The sequence below is a fragment of the Sebastes umbrosus genome, chromosome 3 (assembly GCF_015220745.1).
Source record: "Sebastes umbrosus isolate fSebUmb1 chromosome 3, fSebUmb1.pri, whole genome shotgun sequence".
Taxonomy (NCBI): domain Eukaryota; kingdom Metazoa; phylum Chordata; class Actinopteri; order Perciformes; family Sebastidae; genus Sebastes; species Sebastes umbrosus.
The window spans coordinates 25,100,016-25,116,900 of record NC_051271.1 but is presented as its reverse complement, the minus strand read 5'-3'; the positions used below and the strand labels follow the sequence as shown (position 1 = coordinate 25,116,900).

The window sequence follows — 16,885 nt, the reverse complement described above, 5'->3', positions numbered from 1 at the left end:
AAAAATTCAGCATTGGGTAGCAGCTGCAAGTCGAAACACCCACCTTCATCTATAGAGCTCTTGACTTCTCGAACTGATAATTACACTCAATTTAGAGCAAATAGGTCCTTAACTGTGGTTGTTTGAATCTGGCTGTGTCACACAAAAACAGGTCTTTGGGATTAAAACAAAATGTGATGAGTCTCTTAATTCCTGTTTTCCCGAAGGCAACATTTTGCTCTCCCATAGCATCTTCGTCGTCATCACTCTTGATCGTTGTTGTTATTTATGTGTCTCAGGTCAGTGTCTTCCCCCAAACATGTTGAGCAGATCCGTCTTCCTGCCGTGTCTCGTAGCCCAGTTTCAGAAAAGCCAGCTGTTCTAGTATAGCCTCGCTTTAACTCTCTCTGGGACAAATCGGAATATATATGTATGTACCTGCTGTAATTAGAAGCTATTGTTCCAGCATCGTCACTCCGCCGAGACCCGTTCCACTTGGCAAGAAGCAAACAGCACAGATTATTCTTCTCTGCAATATGTGGGTGTTTTTTTGTAGCCTATTCAGAGAGTTTACGCACACACACATGGGTTTTAAATGAGCGTTAAGATTTATGTATGAAACAGGTGCCTTTCTACACTGCTTGAGATTCGTAGCTCAACTTCTGTGCAGCCTCAGCTGTTGCTTTGGCTAAGCTTCCTCCTGCATGGCAGATATTTCTACTTGAAGGAGCCAGTCTACCACTGGTTTTAATCCTGTTATGTATTATACATGGTCCCATTTTTAGTCACGCTCATTTAATCAGGCTAATTAAGTTGAAGTGTCCCTATTCTTAGTCTGCTCTTGCTGTCTGCAGTTGCATATCCCAGGTGTTGGACTGGTATCCTCTACATACAGTGTATTTGTTTTTTTATTCTGTCTCCTGTCAGATAACATTGAGCCAACACACCTCAGAGGCAGGAAAAGTTGTGGAGCTTGAAGTTGATTTAGATTTTACTGCATCCAGGTCCTTCATTGGTTCTGCTTGAGGGTCTGATTGTTAGCCATTGATTCTTTCAGTGGACTTTTTTATGTTTGTGTGAAGAAAAATGTTCTTGCTGTTATTATTTTAAGCCTTATGTATCTAAGTTAACTATAAAGCAAGGAATCTCTGTCTGTCTGTCTGTCTGTATGTGTGTACAGTATGTGTGTGTGTCCTTCGCATATCTCAAGAACCGTTCATCCGAGCTACCTCTCACTTGCCGGGTGTATTGCTGGGGACCCAAGGACGTGCAGTGTTTAAAGCTAGTGCAATTTGGACAGACGACATTTTCAATATTAATAAACTTTGATTAAACATCCGCCAGAGTTTGCTCGCTCGCTGGTGTTAGGGAGAGGTGGAACGCTGCATTCAGCCAAGCAAGGAATATATAAACCCCATTAACTCTGGCACCAGAGTCTGGCATCATATTCCAAATGTTGAATGCTGTCACATGAGGTAATGATATAATTTAAGGGTTCTAAGTGTATTTTTCTTGGTTCTTTTTTGAAGACTTAAAGACTGAGTCTGTTTATTTCCAGTCAAATGCAACATCGCATCATCCACCTTTTGAGAGGAAAACAACACAAAAACAAAGTGAACATACCAGAGAATCACAAATTGTTGAAGTTCTGTTGATATACAGTTCTTATTGATGATGGACCTTTTTTTTTTTTTTTTTTAAAGGGACTGTTCGTAACTTTTTAAGCGTATAAATGTAGCGGGTCGCCACACATGCGCGTTCGCATATGTGCGCTCGCGTGTGGCCGGAGCCTCGTCTCCGCTGCCTGCTTACCTTCACTCAGACAGAGCGCGCGTTCTCGTGTACTCGCTCCACCTCTACTAGACGTGAACGCGCGCTCACTCCACACTGCAGAAGAGTTAGTTTAGCTCTGAGAATATCTAGTGAATGTACATGGGACGTTTGTGCTGAAATAAATGCTGCAGCTCCTCCAGACCAACAGAGGTTTTCCGTGTCTTGTGAAGTGACGGGGCTCCTCCACGTGTTATGTTGTCGTCTCGTTACCGACCGGGTGCCGGTGTCTCCCTGCGGCTGCCGGCTGCGGTCGGGAGGTGATAACGTAACTCGTTGAGTAACCCCGCTGCCTGAGCCTGCGCTGAGGCAGGAAAAGCCAACACTAGGATCAGCAGTGATTCATGGAGAGACCTTCGTCTGGTCAGCTAACATTACTGCCAAGCAGCTGAAATATAGAGTGATATTGTGCTTTTAGCTGACGTGTGTCGCCTCACTGTTTTGAGCGATGCTCGTCCATGTCTATTTAGAGCGAGCAAGCGCGAGCTCGACGCTGACTTTCGTTGATTTCAAAGCCACCGGTGTCGCTGTTAACAAGCATTTCTGAAAGTTACAAATAGTCCCTTTAACTAACTAACTAACTCAAATTTTTTTTTAATTGCTAGATTATGAAGCTTGATATCAGGAGCTGAACATATAAAACTCCAACACAGCAAGCCAAAGCTTTTAAAAACTCTGGCACCACACCTTTCTGCAACAGTATTGCACTGCTCCAGAGGGGTGAGATGTTGATTAAGAAGAGTTTTAGTTGGCTGCGTTGCAGGAACTTGTTCTGTCTGATAGGAGAGGAGAGGGATGTGATTACTGGAATAAGAGTGAATAATGAAGCCTCATTATTTCTGTGATGTGATTATCAAGAGGAAGATACAGAGAGAAACAGCTTTTCCTCTCCCCAAAAGACAGTTTTATAAATGGCCCTCGGTCCTTTTGGTTGTTGCATATTGATTTATGATTTATTTTTCCAGTGAAATACTGTATATCAGATGGTTTTATATCAGCCTTGTATATATATTCATCTTCCATGGATAATGATCCATTTTTAATTAGTAGCCCACATAACATATTGGGCTAGGACATGGCTTCATCAATATTGCTTAAACAGACAAAGACAGAAGAAGCCATTGATAAAGCAAGGATGCTTTCTTAATCAAGAATTGGAAATGCATAATTAGTTATCAAAACATATCGGAATGTGTTTTATTTTAGTTGTGTGCATTTCTTTTTGGTTGAGTGGCTTTGTGTTTGTATTAAATCAAGGCTAAAGGTTATAAAATGTAATTAGGATTTACCACAGCATGACTAATGTATAACATTAAGTAGCTGGGTAAGAGTGATGGTGTTACTTTGTTAATTATTTTTTCTTTAGATGTGGGGGATGTAACATCATGCAATCTGTGATGGGGACTCCTCCTCCTAATCAGCAGTGTGAAACACGCTGTTGAAAGAACTTGGCTTTTCCCTGACGCCATGAATAAATGCAGGATAGAAAATTAGGTGTCAAATAGATGCAAGGCCATGCAGGTAATTGATGTTAATTCACCAATTTTCAGTTTCTGCTTATTATTTCACCTGCGGAGTCTCCTTGTATAACTTCATATTTAAATCATCTTTCTGAAGTGGAATAAATGATTCTTTGATGATGAACATTGAGTGACTAAACTCATCATGTGGAGCACTTAACACAGATAAGAAGACTTGTTTCCTAGTGCAGACTGTGAAATTAAACATAACAAATTTTGCAGTTTTTCAATCTACACCTTTGGTTTCTTCTGTAGTTGTGAGCTGAAGGATCGCTGCAGCTGTCCAACTTCCAGGGAGCGCTTAAGCACCTCTGAGAAATGTACCCCCACTCAGACATCTTGGTGTCTTTATGAGTGGGTTTGGCAACTGTCAAGAGTGCGTCTTCTGTAATCTTTTGTTGTCGCTGCCAATCTTGGCTCGGCCCCGTCTTGACCGAGTCTGAACTTCTGCTCTGTGTGGCACTGCTGTCAAGGCAACGTGCAGACTCCTGGACGCCAAGTGACAACTTCTTGGAAGACGAGAATAGAAGTTTGAGGTGACTGCTTGAGTTGAGGACGGGGTTAATTTCACTGAGCCCGAGTAGCTGTTGTCACATTAAACTGTTGATAATGCATTTTATGTGGACCATTAACCCAGAACCTATTTAGCTAATGTACGCTTGAGAGGAAATCATCTTTTTTACCACTGTACTTTGGATATTAAACTCATTGCCTTTGATGAATCATAATGTATTTTTGCAAGCTGGAATGCAGACAGGCTATAATATTAGGTCTTTAAGTCCCATTCCGCCGTCCGATATATAACCACACCATTACTAATGCATAGCTAGGTGTTCATCACCACGCACAGTTTACCCACTCAATGGGAATCCCGATGCATTTGTGCCTCCGCTCCTGAAGCACTAATACATTTTGTTTGCTCTAACTCCCCGACTCTGCACCGTTGAGAGCGTAGACGTATTTAAAAGCAGCCGTCATTATGAAGTAATCAATGGGATCGAGTGCCTGCTCTCAAGTGCTCTCACTTTTCGTCTCGCTGTTGGACGAAGAAGGTTTTCAAGAAATCTATTTTTTACTTCTTTAATTTACTGGTGAATAAAACACATTTTTGCATTTGTTTTCTTTGTCTGTCTCACTTCAGGTTGCCCTCCATGCATGTGGCGTCGCAACAGACATGGTGATGGAGCATTGCGTCCAGGCGGGAGCCGCCTTTGTCATCAGTCCATGTTGCTACGGCTTCGTCCAGAACGCAATAAAGTTCACCTTCCCCAAGAGGTTTGTACCTCCTCACCGCACCTCAGCCCTGTGTCACCTCTCAGGGTTTCTGCTTTTTAAAAAAAAATTCCGACCTTGTTGTTTTCTTGTTAGACCCCTGCTACCACTGGTGCTTCTCTTCTTTCCCATTCTCTCTTTTTTTTTTCCTTCAATTTCTCTTTTGGGCCTCCATCATTTTCACACTCATTCTCACACTCTCTCACACATACACATAATCTATACATCTCTTGTCGCTGCTTTTTGTTCACCTCCCATCTCTTATCATCACCACTGACGGTACAAGGCAGCAGTGTCACATCGCCTTCACAGCAAGGTCCACGCCTCTGCTTTTCAATCTTAGCCCCCCGTTCTATCAGCAACAGAGCATAGGCTTCTCTGTGCAGATGCTGTCTTCTTGGATATTACAGAGTGACAGGAAAATCCAGTTGGAGGTGCAGACATAAAATACTCCTCTTGTTGAAATGACGTTGTACGCAGTGTTACAGAGAATCAACTTAGTTCTGGTGTTGATGTTTAAGCAGAGATGGAAGAAACAAATGAAAGCAGCGAAGGAGAAGGAAGAGGTTATACTTAATTGGTGTTGATCCTGTTGCTATAGCAGCGCCTTGTTGACTAATGACATTCTAATGGCTTTAGAATCATTACAAGGTAATATGCTGCTAAATCCACGTTGGGATGCTGAAGGCTTCAAAGTAAAATGCAGCTGTTTAGGGTTGTTGTTGTAACAACTGAGAGACTGTGATCACTAGAAGGCTCAAGTGTAGATACCCATCGTGATTACATAGCTGATTATAGTAATGATTTTGGCATTAAAGCTGCAGTTGGTTTTCTGAAGGAAAACAACCAATCAGAGCTGAGGAGTCTCTAACGCAGCTGTCAGTCACTGCTCGTGAACTCTGATCAAACTGTCAAACTAGGCAGCGCTGATCAGTGCTTGAAGTGGAAAAAAATAAGTGGCAGTACTGAAAACTACAGAATATTTGAAGGTTTTTGACTTAAAACTATGCAATTTGACATCATTTTGGACCATTATTATCACTCGTTAAATGATTAATTTATTATTTACACATATCTCAGCCTTTGTCTGAACGTTTAATTCTTCTGGAAATGTTTGCCCTAAAAGAGCAGATTCAGAAAACCTCTAAATATGTTTTCATTATTCATATTTGTTAACAAATAAAAAACGTTAGTTCACTAATTATTGTACAAAAAGGACATGAATTATTGAATCACCATTATGTATCTCCCAAAGAACCTAATATGGAGAGGGCAAAAAAGAGTACCAGCAGCTTTGCCTACTGGCGAGTACCGGCCCACTTCAAGCACTGGCGCAATATCAAATATGAATCAATATTCTGTGACTGTAATGCCTATTTGTTGCGTCAAATGTTTTCAGAAACATATCATGTACTGTTTTCAATATGGTTGCCGGGTCACAAACTTTCTCATTTTACAGCTGTATACTTGAATATGATTCTGAAAACATTTGAGGGCGAAATAGGCATTACAGTAACATAATCTTGATTCATATTTGATTGGCGCTGCCTAGTTTGACAGTTTGATCAGAGTTTGGAATTTTCGCGAGCAGTGATTGACAGCTGCGGTTGTTTTCCTTCGGGCGTGGTGAAATCTTGCAAATGCCATTAGCAGCACTGGGAGGAGGCAGAGGAGCATGTTTTTTTTTATAAAGATTATCTGTCTCATGTTCTACTTGGGCCAAGTCTGCTCCGGTCTGGGACAAAATCATACAGTGTGGAGGATGGGTCAAACAAACACAGGACTCTCAACCAGGAGACCACTGTTTGTGACCTGTACTGAAACTAAAATTAACGATTTCTTATTTTGTCACGTTGGTCTTTAGTCACATGACCTGTTAGTATCGTTAGTCTTGTGAGTTACGTGAGCCGCTATTCACGTGAGGCATCAGTCATTGAAGTTAACGTCAACCGCGACCGTTTCCTAACTCTAACTAAGAGGTTGTGTTGCCTAAACCTAACTTCCTGTGAAGACGGAAGTTTATTTTGAAAGGACAGTATGCATGTATCAAGCGTATATTGACACGCCGTCCTTGACGCGTCCAAAAATAACGTAAGAGAGCGGTACCCCGTGTGTCAGCCTCCGATGCCGAGGGGCGCTGACCAAGCGGTGGTATTTGACGAGTTGGGAGTGAGAATGTGTTGGAATTTTAAAGGACCCTGGCGAGGACCCGCCGTGTACAATATAAATATTTAAGAGTTTTCACATACTTAGTTTTTCCGCTCCTCACTTTTGCCAACTTGACACTTCACCCCTCCTGACTCCTCATAAAATATTAAAGAAAGACAAAAAAAACAAAACTGTGCAGCTGTAATGGACAACAAGAAGCTGTTGTTTCTGGAGGGCAGTCGTGCAGCGAGGGGCCTACGCACCTGACTGTGTCAATCTTCATCTGGCTACTTTTAGTGTTTTCCCCTCAGGTCATGTTCCAGGTGCTCATGTGGATATTCTGCAGGTGTCGACATTCCAGGCCGTTCACAGGTTTTTATGAGCTGTGAAACTAAACTGCCCATTTCATTAAGGCCCTAACTAACAGTCCGAGTTAAACTTTGGACTTCTCTCCTTGTGACCTGACTGGCCCCTAACCCCTGACACTCTGTATGTTGACTTTTCATTAGCTTTAGTGATGATCTGACTATATTTAACCATCACAAACCGATTGACCCTTTTCCTGTGTCATAGCGAAAGCCTTGTTTTTCTTTATCAGTCCTTCTTTCCCATGGAGAAAGTGCTTTGTTTTAGAGATAATACATGTTGTTTGTGTTTTGCTGGGCCTTAGATTTGGTTATATATATTTGCTTGTTTTTAAAGTGAAAAAAACAACTTTACCCTAGAGCACCCTAAAACACATTTTACTCCCACAATTTAATCACTGCACTTTACCGTTTAATCTTCTGTTTTTTCTGTTTTTACAGCAAAAGGTTCCGAGAGACTCTGACATATAAGGTATGCTTTTAAATGTGATTAAATCCCTCTATTACGTTTTTTCATTTGCACACTGCAAAACATCAAGTACAGAATACTGAATAATAACAGCTCAAGTATTGCGTTGCAGATTCAGCTCACATCGAAAGACGCCGTCATGGGTCATGACTTATTTTAACACATCGTGTTCATTAGAGTCTTGCGTATTCGGTTACAACACGATGAGACAATTTGTTCTCTTCGCTAATTGCTTCTTAATTAAGATGCCCCTGCATCAACAGAGACGTAATGAAAAGGCATTAAGTTCAAAAGTTACTGTTTCACATACCTAGACCAGAGTGCGATGACCCAGTTAAAGGTGAAATACCACAATTGTCACCACTCAGCAAACATAGAAGGCAGAAGAGATTCAGACAAATGAGTAACAACTTGAGAAGCAGAGACGCATCTGGATTGGGTTGCACTAGTTGTTCCTAAATCCACTATTAAGTTTGTGCTTAAAGTCCTCTCTAAGTTCTTAGTAACTATTAGCTAGCGAAGTAAGGTGTAAATTAGTTGCTTAGAAACAACTACAGTATGTAAACAGGAAGTTACTGTAGCATCACAATTGTAACATAACCTCCACAAATGTTTTAGTGGTGCAAACAATATATTCAATTTAACTATTTTATTGTATTTATTTTATAGGACAGTAAAATAAAATTAATCACATTGCTATCTTGGGAACGGAGATACCCCAGGCAGTTACAAGAGGTCTCTCAACCCCTTATCGCTCAGCACAGACACAGCACTGTACTCTGGCAGGGCCCGTCCCATGATGATGTATGGGACCTGTCAGTGCCCCTGGGGAGAATCTGTGCAAAAGTTGCTGCAGGTCCTAACCATGGCAACCTCAAGAGTTGACATGTCACAACATCGGACCACCTCTGACTTCTCTTCTGTTGTGCACCAGTAGAAACTGATTTTTACAGACGCGGCTTGAGACAGAAGATTATATATTATTTACGAGACACTAGGCAATTGTACTGTTCTTTGATTTTTCTACTACCGGAAGCTCAGTGAGCAAAAGAAATCACAATTGCCATATTTTCTGTCTGGAAATGGGAAACTAAACATGTGGCCACACAGCAGGAGAAATCTATATTCTATTTAAACCAGCAGACACGTTATCTGCCACTTTAAACCCAAGCTCTAAATCCCACCCTGCTTCCCTTTGTGGTTTTGCTTTCAACCACCGTGTTTGGTATCTGCTGTTCCTTTGGGCTCAGTGTAGGGAACCCCACTGTTTCCTGTGTCTCTGCTCCCAAACCCCCAGCCGACACTGGAATGAAATAGGAATAAAAGCAGCGTTACATTGTTTTATAGCAGAACCACAGTTGGCCGTCCGGAAACTACAGTAGTTAAACAGAATGGCAGCACATTGACAAATGGTGTGTCGCTGGAGTAAAGGACTAATGGTGTGAGATATTGTTGCTCAGCGCTAACTTTAAGCACCTGCTCGATGGCCTTGTATTAAGCGTCGACCCCGTGGAGTGAGGAATTGAATCAATTAAAGTAGAAGCAAGTTAGAGCTGAGTAACCGCTCTCCGATTCAATTGTTTCATGAACCCGTGAACCACAGCGAGGTAAAAACAGGACTTGTCCTTCGGTTGGAAATAAATAACATGGGTTCGTCTACAGGGATGATTTTATTCAAAGAATCTTAGAAAGAGTTTACCATGCAAATTAAGTCCTTTTTGTTTTCTCTTTTGATGATTTCCCGTCTTACGCCTGGTCAACTAGTCTGACGTACTGTAAACTGGTTTTGCAAATGATGCACACCATGGAGAGAAATCAATCGGTTCGATCCCCGTCCCTCAGTCCAGAGTCTGAAGCGAGACTGAGAGTCTACAGCCACGCTAGTGTCTCTGTGAAGCTGTATTCTAATCAGCATGCTATCATGCTCACAGTGACAATGCTTACATGCTGATTTTATATTATTTATAATATTTGCCAGTTTCATCTTCTTAGTTTAGCCTGTTAGCATGCTAATATTTTCTAATTAGCACTAAACTAGAGCTGAGGTCATTAGAGATCATAAACCAATCACTGACCTGAGAATGGCGCTGGATGAAAAGCCAGGGGTTTCACCTAAGTTATTCAATTTGGTTACCATTTGGAAAATATATATCTTGGTAAGCCATCCAGGTTTACATTTTAATATTTTTATCCAGATATATTTTGCTTGAAGTTGAAACCAAAAAATGTCAACCTGCAGGTGGCGCTAGAGTAACAGTTAAGGGATCACCAAAGTCAGTAGTACTCCTCTTTTATGGAATATGAATGTCTGTACAAAATATTATGGCAATGCATCCAATAGTTGTTGAGATATTTCAGTCTGAACCAAAGACGTGGACCGACATTGCCATCCTTAGAGCCACGTCGATAGTGTGGCTAAAAAAACATATCAAATACTGTTTGGTTTGATTTCCTACATTGAATTTTTTGCCATGTGATAGATGAGTGATCTGCTGATGACGTTTTCATATCTCAGTCTGAGCATGCTGAGATAGATAGAGATCGATAGATAGGATAGATAGGCTCAAGCCCCTCTCGCCACAGCTGTAAGTAGGATAAGCAGATGTGAATAGATAAAACAAATTCATGCACGCTTGTGTGTATGTGTATGCATAACAGGAATACTTCAAATCTCTGCTTCATCTAATTGGTGATTTAGCTGTTATTGCAGTGGCAGTGCTAAAACGTGTGGTTTTGAGACTTGACAGATATCATCCAGAGCTTTAGCTGTAGTTTTAATTAACTGTCCTTGTTTCAGGAACACATGATCCTCTGTCGCTTCGCAGACCAAACTGCTGGCCAGCTCCCTCCTGACAGGCGTCTCATAGGTACTGTTTACAATCTTCTCCTTATAGCTGAGCATTCACTCTATTCTATAGTAGTCTATTCTATTGTTGTCTTTTTGTTAATTGCTTTCTGGAGCTATAGACACAAGAGACTTTCACTACACGTTGTGCTGTGTATGATTGTGTATGTGACAAACATGATTTGATTTGATTGACCTTTTTATATGTTTGACAATAGAAATGGATACTATTTTGTATTGTACTGTATTGAAACCATGGACTTTTTTAATGTTAATTGTTATGCTAAATTCCATTGTTTGAATTAACGTCACTAAGACATTTTTGAGGCACATTTTTCCAGAGTAACAAGGCTCAATAAAAAGGTTTTCCCACTTACCTGGGGGAAGTAAAATGCCACATCAGGCTAAAAAATCTTGCAACTCACTTGCCTGATCGGGGAAGTGGTAAAAATGAATTAAACACACCGTTTTTTTTTTCTGTAGCTGCTGATGGAAATAGCTGAGCCATATTGCTTTCTTTTCATCACTGTTAAGAGTTGCACATGCGCTGTACCGTTCGGACACTCGAGAAAATGGCGGCGGGTAAAGACAAAGTTTATGAGCTGAAGTGCAAGCGAGCACTTTTCAATTATCCTGAGTTTAGTTGGGTGGTGTTAGAGGATGTAGGCGAAACTCCAGATTAATTTACTTAAATAAAGATCGCCATCAGACAGCCCTCTCCTTCTCCTTTCCAACAGGGAGCTGAGCTGAAAGTGAAACTTATCTATGCTCTCTCCAAAGCCAGCAGGCCCAAATGAAGAAAAAAAAACAGTATAGATACGGTTCAGGAAATATTCTAAATATAGCGTACACTTAAACTGAAGCCTTTCTTTTAGGTGGCTAAAATAAGCTTTTCTGTTTGCCCCTGCCACTGCACTGTATTGCTTTGCTCTGGTGTCGGTGCTCCTGTCTGTTTCTCCAAGCTGGGGATCTGCCGACCGTCATCTAATGTAGGTAATACACTGACTATGAATAAGTACCTCATACAACCCCACTTCAAAACACCTTAACTATCCCCTTTAACGTTGAACCCTGCCTAAACAGTTATCTTAGTACATGGCGATTTACACCGTGACCTAATTCCACTGCTCCTCTTTTTTCAAAAGGTCTAGACTTTAGAGAAGTGTGAAAAATGTTTATGCAGGGATTTCTGCAGTGTGACTAAACAGCTGCCAGATCCACGTTGTCGCATTCAGAGGGAAGGGTTTTGTCAGACTGAAACCTTCAGGCCCGTGCTGAGGCTTCGCCGTACAGTGTTTCATTATGTTGAGAACACTCTTCACCCTGATAGTTCTCCAGCTTATCAAAGCTTCCCTCTGAATCTGTGGAGGCTCCCCAGTGCCTCGTCAGTCTGAAGCCCTTTCATATGTACCTGACACCACCTGCCACAGCGTCTCTGCTCTATATCAGTTAGCAGGGCTCAACCTCTCCCACTAACATTTTCTAACCATGTTTGATCTCATCTCTCCAGAGCCTGCCAGCGTGACTGTGCCCATCTCTAGGCAGTGTGACAGACCAAAGCTCACATTTACAGTGTCTGCCACCTGCTACCTACCTGCCAAATACATTTGAAGTCTGTTTAAGGGAAATCCTAAGAGAAAAGCGTGATAATCAGTGTGAAGTTGTTGATGAATAATCGGCTTCTGTAGGATATAGATGCACACAAATGCTAGGAACATACAGGAAATGAACAAAATAACAGGAACACCTACAATATGCAAACCCTATACAGTAGCACTGTGATGAACAGCAGCCGGAGTACAATAGAGCTCTTTCTGACACGTTGGTCCAAAATCTCCCTCCGGTGTTCATTTCGGTTGAGATCTGGTGACTGTGAAGGACACATCATATGATTCACTTCATTTTCATTCGTATCAAAGCATGCAGTGACCCCCATAGTGCCCTGTGGGTGGGGATATTGTCATCCCGGGAGAGACGACACATCAGGATGGATACGTTTCCTCTGTTGTTTTGATCCAAAATCAAAGTCAACTGGGTATGCTCTGCCTTTTTATACATGTCACAGAGCTTGAAGAGATGTGACTTGTATCATGCAGTTCATGTGTATGGCAGCTTGCCCACTCAATTATTCAGGTTTTTCCCTTTTAATTTGACACATGACTGTATTGTTGGCAGATATGCCATTTTTGTGTGACACGTGACAATTATTTTATATAATTTGTTAGATATTTTGTTTGTTAGTTATGTTGTTGTTTTTGTTCTATTTTTTTTGTCTATTTTATACAATATTTCAATTTGACCATAGTTTACCGCTCTGTTACAGTGGGTTCACAACAGGAACGGTCAACAAGCGATTCTGCTCCTCTGCTGTTTACTATAGAGCTCTCTCTTTCTCTCTCTGTCTGTGTCTCTGTCTATTTAGACACAACTGACAAATATGTGGAATAAGTACGGAATTTAAAACCCACGATCACAAACAGCAGTGACACTAAGCTCTGATAAATAGTGGATGGATTTTGAAATGTGACTGGTTGGGAGGGACTGGGAGGGAATCAAAACTCTGGGAGAACAGCAGGGAGAGATGGGAGCGAAGTAAAAAGCATTCGTGGGATGCATATTTTATCATCTTATCAGAATCAGATCATTTATATCACATATGATATATCATTTATATCGTTTATAGTAGATCATCGGTGTGTTTTCTTGCCAGATACACTAGTGGCACACAGAGAAAATAGACCAGACGCTGAAACTATCGCTGAAGATCACAAGCCGGCCGCGGAGCTCCGTGGTGTGTCAACAGCTCAATTGGTTTACATGGCCACCGAAAGGACGTGGGCAGCGCTTCTCCGAAAATCGCTGCGCTTCCGTCCCTGATGTGAACCCGGGGTTACTCTCAACTTTACCGTTGAACTATAAACAATCCTGCGAAATACAGTTATAACCTAATTATGAGAATCCTTGCCATGTTTCTCTCTCGTATTTTATGTAATAATGTTAAAATTAAATATGTCTGAATATATATTATCTGAATTTCAAAATCATTTTTAAAAAAAAAATATTCTTAAATATCAGTATTGCAATGACTTAAAGGTTCTCTATACGATATCCGGAGCATTAATATAGCATCAAACAACTACTGCGTGTGCTTTTACTGCATATTCGTGCATGTGAGCATGCCCCACTGGCTAGCTCACGGCCGCCAGTCAGTACTGTGATAATATGGAGGTTATAACTGATAACATTTCAGAAGTGTAGCACCCACCCCCCGGTCTCCCCCCCTCCCAACAGATATCACTGTTAGCTCTGTCAGTACTGTTGCTGTTGTTTGCTGTTTGCATTGTTACGTTGATGTCACACCAGAGCAGCGGCGACGTGCTGCCTGCGGCGAGCTGCAATGTAATGTCTATGAAAAGCTGCGCCGGCCGCTCCTGAGCTCAGCAAGCTGCAGCTGTTTGATTCTGCAGTGAAGTGCAGCCAAACGAAAAGTTGGGAAAAGTTTAACTTTTAGCGGCGAAGTGCGGCACAAGAATATCCTCAGCCAGTCAGTAAACTGAACCCGTGTCTCCTGTGACATGTTGACCTATATGTTACAAAGAATTTATTCCCACCTGAAACACATGAACACGCCTCCGGACTGCATAAAAATGTAATTTATAGCTGCAAGCCACCGGCTCAGCAGTCGCCATGTTGAGAGCTGTATGGAGGCAATATATACAGTATGCTCTGGAATTTTAAATAAGCCCTTTTAAATACCTGATATCGGTTAGGCTTGACTTGTAATGTTTTTTTAAATGTAACTTTTGAGGCTGTGCTTTGTGTTGCTATTAGTTTGGATTGCCTCACATTGTAAAATAAAGGAGTTCCTGTTGTTTTGTCCATACCTGTACGTATAAACACAAAAAAAAAATGTGTAAAAGTGTAAACAAATGTCCCTTTCCTTGGGCTTATTTTGTTTTTGGATGATAAAATGCATCATTTTTCTTTTTGTACCACTGCAGGTAAACAGTGTATGGGCCTGGTAGACTTGGATCGCTCGTGGGCAGCAGAGACTCATGGATACTCGGTGCAGGTGATGACTATGGAGCCTGAAAGCTGTTCACCGAAGAACAACATGCTGGTGGGAAGGCACAAGAGTGGACTGGAAGTGGGTGCTAGCCAACTGGAAGCACTGGTGCATAATTAGCACTGCGAGCGCCAGTGTACAACCGAGCATCTTCAGTGTGGTCAGGATTTGATAAAGTACCCAGCCTCTGTGGCTCCTGGCCGTGTCATCCCGGTGCTTTATCCACCCTCACCATTTCCTTTTTATTTATTTTTTACAAGCCATTTTGTAAGAAACCGCCTTGGAAAATAAATGAGATGTTTGCTCATTATGTCTGGACTGGCTCCTCTTCTAAAATCTCTTTTAGACTGAAGGTAGTGATTTTTGATGCGATAAATAGAGTGCTCTCTGAGAATTACTCCTCTCCCTTGTTAAAATGCGCTTATCGGACGCTTAGTTGTAGTAAAAGCTCGAGTCTCTCACCAACTGCTACGTTACGCTTGTGTCTTTGCCTAAATTTGTGTGATCAAGCTGTCAGCGTAAACAGAAGCAGCAGGAATTGCACACCCACATTGCGAATTAAGCACCCCATACTTTCCACATGGTGCTTTTTGCAAATAATCTGTATACGGCCTTCTGTGATCGAACCGAGCCGTCAGCTCTCTCTGTTTCTAGGTATTAACAGAAGAAGAGAGAGAGATTCAACGCTAAAAGGTCATCAGCACTTAAAGATCAGATGGGGAATTATCATTATCTACCTCTCCTGAGTGTGTTTGTGAGGGCCTGACAGAGGGAGGGGGGAGGGGAGTAAGTAACTAATACATTCACTCAAGTACTGTACTTAAGTACACTTTTGAGGTACTGTACTTGCACTTTACTTGAGTATTTCCAATTCATGCAACTTTATACTTCTACTCACTACATATTGGAAGCAAATATTTGTCTGACATTTTTAGTTACTTTGCAGGTTCAGATTATTAATACAAAATATAATCAACAAATAAATTACAATGTATCATTATTAAGGCTGTCAATCGATTGAAATATTTAATTGTGATTAATCATAAATTAATCCCATTTTAAATCCGTACAAAATGTACCTTAAAGGGAGGTTTGAAGTTAGAAATTTCCCCACTGCGGGACTAATAAAGGAATATCTTATCTTATCTTAAGTATTTAATACTCTTATCAACATGAGAGTGGGCAAATATGCTGCTTTATGCAAATGTATGTATATATTTATTACTAAGCCTTACAGGCAACAACAGCTGTCAGTGTGTCAGTGTGCTGACTTGACTATGACTTGCCCCAAACTGCTTGTGATTATCATAAAGTGGGCGTGTCTGTAAAGGGGAGACTCGTGGGTACCCATAGAACCCATTTTTATTCACATATCTTGAGGTCAGAGGTCAAGGGACCCCTTTGAAAATGGCCATACCAGTTTTTCTTCGCCAAAATTTTGTGTAAGTTTGAAGCGTTATTTAACCTCTTTCGTGACAAGCTAGTATCTAGCCCACTATACCCTAAAAATCGCAAGTTGCGTTAATGCATTAAAGAAATTTGTGACGTTAAAATGAATTTGCGTGAACTAGTTATCGCGTTAATTTTGACAGCCCTAATTATTATGGATAAAGATAAGACTTTAATGATCCTTTGGTGAAATTCACAAGCTACCCAGTAGTATACAGTATATAGTAAGTAAGAAGAAAAGAAAGTCCCACCTCTACCAGCTGCAACATTAAAGTAATGTTTATAATAATGCATCAATAGTTATAATTTAAAAATATTCTATTTATCTTTCTGAAATGGGCCATTCTGCACGATGAGTACTTTTTGTACTAGTATGTTTTGATGCTGATACTTTTAGCCTACTTAAGTCAAATTTTAAACGCAGGACTTTTACTTATAACAGAGTATTTCTACCCTGTGGTATTGCTACTTTTACTTAAGTAAAATATCTGAGTACTTCTTCCACCATTGAAGAGATGAATTGGATTCACACTCATATCACATCAGGTAAAATGTAGCATTTGTCATGGATCTACAGAGAAACTGATTATTCCTCATAAAGATTGAATGTGAATATGGTATGCATGCCGTAATACGTTCAGCCGCAATGAATATTTTATGATGCTGGCGAAAAAGGTCAGTGTGCTTGATTAGATGCGCACTATTCAGAGCCCAGCAGCTGAAAATCACACAACGCGCTCCGTATTTCCAAACCCGTATACTTCAGGCACACTATAGCCCCTTTAAGCTTTCATTCTTCCAGGTGAAACTGGTCATGTATTTCTCTGAAAAATCCTGTGTTGTCACCTTTGACAGCGTATCGCGGCTGCTTGAGAAATCAGGGGAGGTAGACGGAGAGCCAGTTTTCCTGCTCACACCGAAGGGATAGACGAGAGAGAGGTT

At 41.1% G+C, this 16,885-nt stretch overlaps 1 protein-coding gene across 1 annotated transcript in view; it reads left to right on the top strand.

Moving 5' to 3' along the window:
• The window catches only part of gstcd (glutathione S-transferase, C-terminal domain containing), a 59,718-nt gene extending 44,914 nt beyond the window's left edge, over nt 1-14,804 (top strand). The window contains exons 9-12 of the mRNA XM_037765346.1: nt 4,471-4,604; nt 7,556-7,586; nt 10,381-10,450; nt 14,430-14,804. Of these exons, the coding sequence (XP_037621274.1) occupies nt 4,471-4,604; nt 7,556-7,586; nt 10,381-10,450; nt 14,430-14,614 (420 nt within the window). The 3' untranslated portion in view covers nt 14,615-14,804. The remainder of the gene's footprint in view (nt 1-4,470; nt 4,605-7,555; nt 7,587-10,380; nt 10,451-14,429) is intronic.
• The last annotated feature ends 2,081 nt before the right edge of the window (nt 14,805-16,885 follow it).